This window comes from Pezoporus wallicus, unplaced genomic scaffold (assembly GCF_028554395.1).
Source record: "Pezoporus wallicus isolate ANWC-B61680 ecotype Strahan unplaced genomic scaffold, APGP_CSIRO_Pwel_v1 contig_12584, whole genome shotgun sequence".
In the NCBI taxonomy this organism is placed as follows: domain Eukaryota; kingdom Metazoa; phylum Chordata; class Aves; order Psittaciformes; family Psittacidae; genus Pezoporus; species Pezoporus wallicus.
The window spans coordinates 1-2,723 of record NW_026637142.1 but is presented as its reverse complement, the minus strand read 5'-3'; the positions used below and the strand labels follow the sequence as shown (position 1 = coordinate 2,723).

At 57.5% G+C, this 2,723-nt stretch overlaps 1 protein-coding gene across 1 annotated transcript; it reads right to left on the bottom strand.

Moving 5' to 3' along the window:
- Nucleotides 1-607: 607 nt before the first annotated feature.
- On the bottom strand, nt 608-2,718 carry LOC130596277 (nascent polypeptide-associated complex subunit alpha; the record flags this gene model as incomplete). The annotated part of the gene is made up of 5 exons (XM_057403726.1): nt 608-738; nt 856-978; nt 1,694-1,822; nt 1,975-2,121; nt 2,683-2,718. Coding segments are annotated over 5 exons (450 nt in total), but the record flags the coding sequence as incomplete, so codon positions are not given.
- Nucleotides 2,719-2,723: the final 5 nt, after the last annotated feature.

Sequence of the window (2,723 nt, the reverse complement as noted above, 5' to 3'; positions counted from 1 at the left end):
AGCGCCCGCCCAGCTCCACGCGTCGGGGGTGGAATCGCGTCGCTGCTCCCTAAAAACCCCGTCGTTCCCACCGGGAATCCCGGCGGTTTTCCCAGAGAATCCCGTCGCTTACCCCCCCCCCCCAAGGAACCCTGCTGCTGCTCCATCGTTTACCCTAATGAAACCTGTCAACAGTGGGGTAACGGGGTGCTCCCAGCAGCACCCATCACCCCTTATTCCCTCCACAGCTTCCATGAGCTATTCCCAAACACAGGTTAATGGAATAGGGCTGGGAAAGCAGCGGGAAGGTGCCACTGTTGCAGATCCAGGCTCTCGGAGCAGTGGCTGGTAGGAGGCAAAGAGCCCCCCCCCCTTCAGGGCTTCCCACCAGCACATCCCTTTGGATCCAGCTGGAAGATGCCAGAATCCATCCCCATCCCGCTGTGAAGGGAAGCCCTGGGGTGCTGAAGGACGTGACACCCTGCACTGGAGTCATCCAGGCTGGAAGCGGGTGTCCTTTGGGACAGGAAGGAAAGGAGGGAAGAGGCTCCAGGGACAGGGTATCGGGCTGCGATCTTCCCGGGAGGAAGGTTCCACCCTGGGCCCTCGGCACCGGGAGCACCGGGTGTTTTCACCAACAATAAGCCACAACTTTTATTCCCGGATAGAAATAGTACAAATTTTAAACGCAGTCGCATTTGAACTCTTCTCTGAAACACCAAAAAAGGCTCCTCCATCCCACAGCTACATCGTCAACTCCTGTGGAGAGAAGGGAATGTGGGGATCCACGCCACGGCAGCCCCACAGCGGCAGCGGGAGACCCCCGTGGTGCCGGTCCCCATCCCAGCAGGAGCCCTCGCCGGGGCTGGCACTCACCATGATGGCATTTACAATGTCGTTACTGTTGTTCTTGAGGGCACGCACGGCCTTTGCTCGGGACACGTTCGCCTGCGACATCACCAGCTCAATGTCTTTCACCTCGACGCCGGTTTCGTCAACCTAAAGGAGCAGGGAATGAGGGAAGGAACCAGGTTGGGAAAGAGCCATGCCACCCAGAGCCTCATCTACATGGCTTGGGAACACCTCCAGGCATGCTTACTCAACCCCTGACAAACAGGATTGGCTTTGGACTTGTGCAAGGTGTTTGTCCCTGTCCCCCATGTCCCTCATCATTAAACACATGGATGTGAGGGATGGGCAACCCAGGGGATAAGGAATAGGCTGGATGGCTGCAGTGGATGCTGGAGAGCGACCCTGGTCAGGAACTGGAGAGAGAGGATAAGGGATGATGGTTTCAGACTGGAACAGGGGAGTTCAGGTTGAATCTAAGGCAGAAGTTCTTTAGTGTGAGGCTGTCGGACACTGGGATGGGTTGAATGGAACAAGTTTGGATGCCCCATCCCTGGCAGTGTTCAAAGCCAGGCTGGATGGGGCTCGGAGCAAGCTGCTCTAGTGGCAGGTGTCCCTGCCCCGTGGCAGGGGTTGGATGAGCTTTAAGCTCCTTTCCAGTCCAAACCATTCCATGATTTTATGAGTGTCCTGATGGTGGCAGCTCCCCCACGCTCCCAGGCCACAAAGAGAGGAGCTGGGAGGGAAGCCAGGGCAATGGGGACCTGCTCCTGCCCCTGCCCCATCCCTTTGCCATGGAAAACACAACAGAAGGAAAGCAAAGCAGGGGAATGCCCAGCGCTGGGCTCTGTCATTCCGAGCTCACCTCTTCCTCCTCACTCTCCTCCTGCACCGTGGGGGTCTGTGTGTTTTCCTGGATGTTTGAAACGGCTTCTCCCTGCACTTTGAACTTCTCAGCAGCTGCCAACTGGGCCTGTTGGGACAGGTCTTCGATCTGGCAGAGGGAAGAAGAAGTGAGACAGAGCAGGACACAGAGATCCGCATTCCCCACACTCCCCAGTGCATCCAGCTCTGCTCATAGGACCCCCAGGATCCATGTGGCAAGGCGGAACCCCCATGAGGGGGCCACCAGCGGGGTCACGTCACCTTTGCTTCGCCAAAGACTATGTAGGTGTCTGAAGCAGGGCTCTTGTACACGTCTGGCTTTGTGATGACAAAGAGGATGTTCTTGGATTTGCGGATGGTGACTCTGGTTACTCCTGTCACCTGGCGAAGGCCCAGCTTGGACATTGCCTGAAGAACCAGGAGAGAAAGGGAAGGGGGCAAAGGAGTGACTGAGACAGAGCAGCCTGAGGAACGTGTCCATAGAGTCATGGAATGGATTGGGTTGGATGGGACCTTGAAGCTCATCCAGTTCCAACCTCTACCACAGGGCAGGGACACCTTCCACTAGAGCAGCTTGCTCCAAGCCCTGGCCAACCTGGTTTGAACACTGCCAGGGACGGAGCATCCAAACCCTTCTCCATTCAACCCATTCCAGGCTCCCCTACAGGGAAGAGCCTCCTTAGATCCAACGTTCTCAGCCTGGCTCCATACGGGAGCTGCTCCAGCCCCTGCTCCTCTGCTCTCCAGAGACCTGTGCCCACGGATTAGGGCCTCACCCAGTGTGGCTTTCCTGCTGCAGAGCAGCATTCCCAGGCTTTTAGCCAGGAGCTTGGGAGGGAATTCACTTCCCAGCCCAACCCTCGGCCCCCAGCCACGAGGAGTTTGCATCCCTCTGCCCGAGGGCCAGACAGGGGACCCAGAGCCAGCACGGGGCGATGCTGTGCCATCCATCCCTGAATCCCTCCTCACCTTCCGTGCTTTCTTTTCACTCCGGCTCTGTTTCGCTTTGC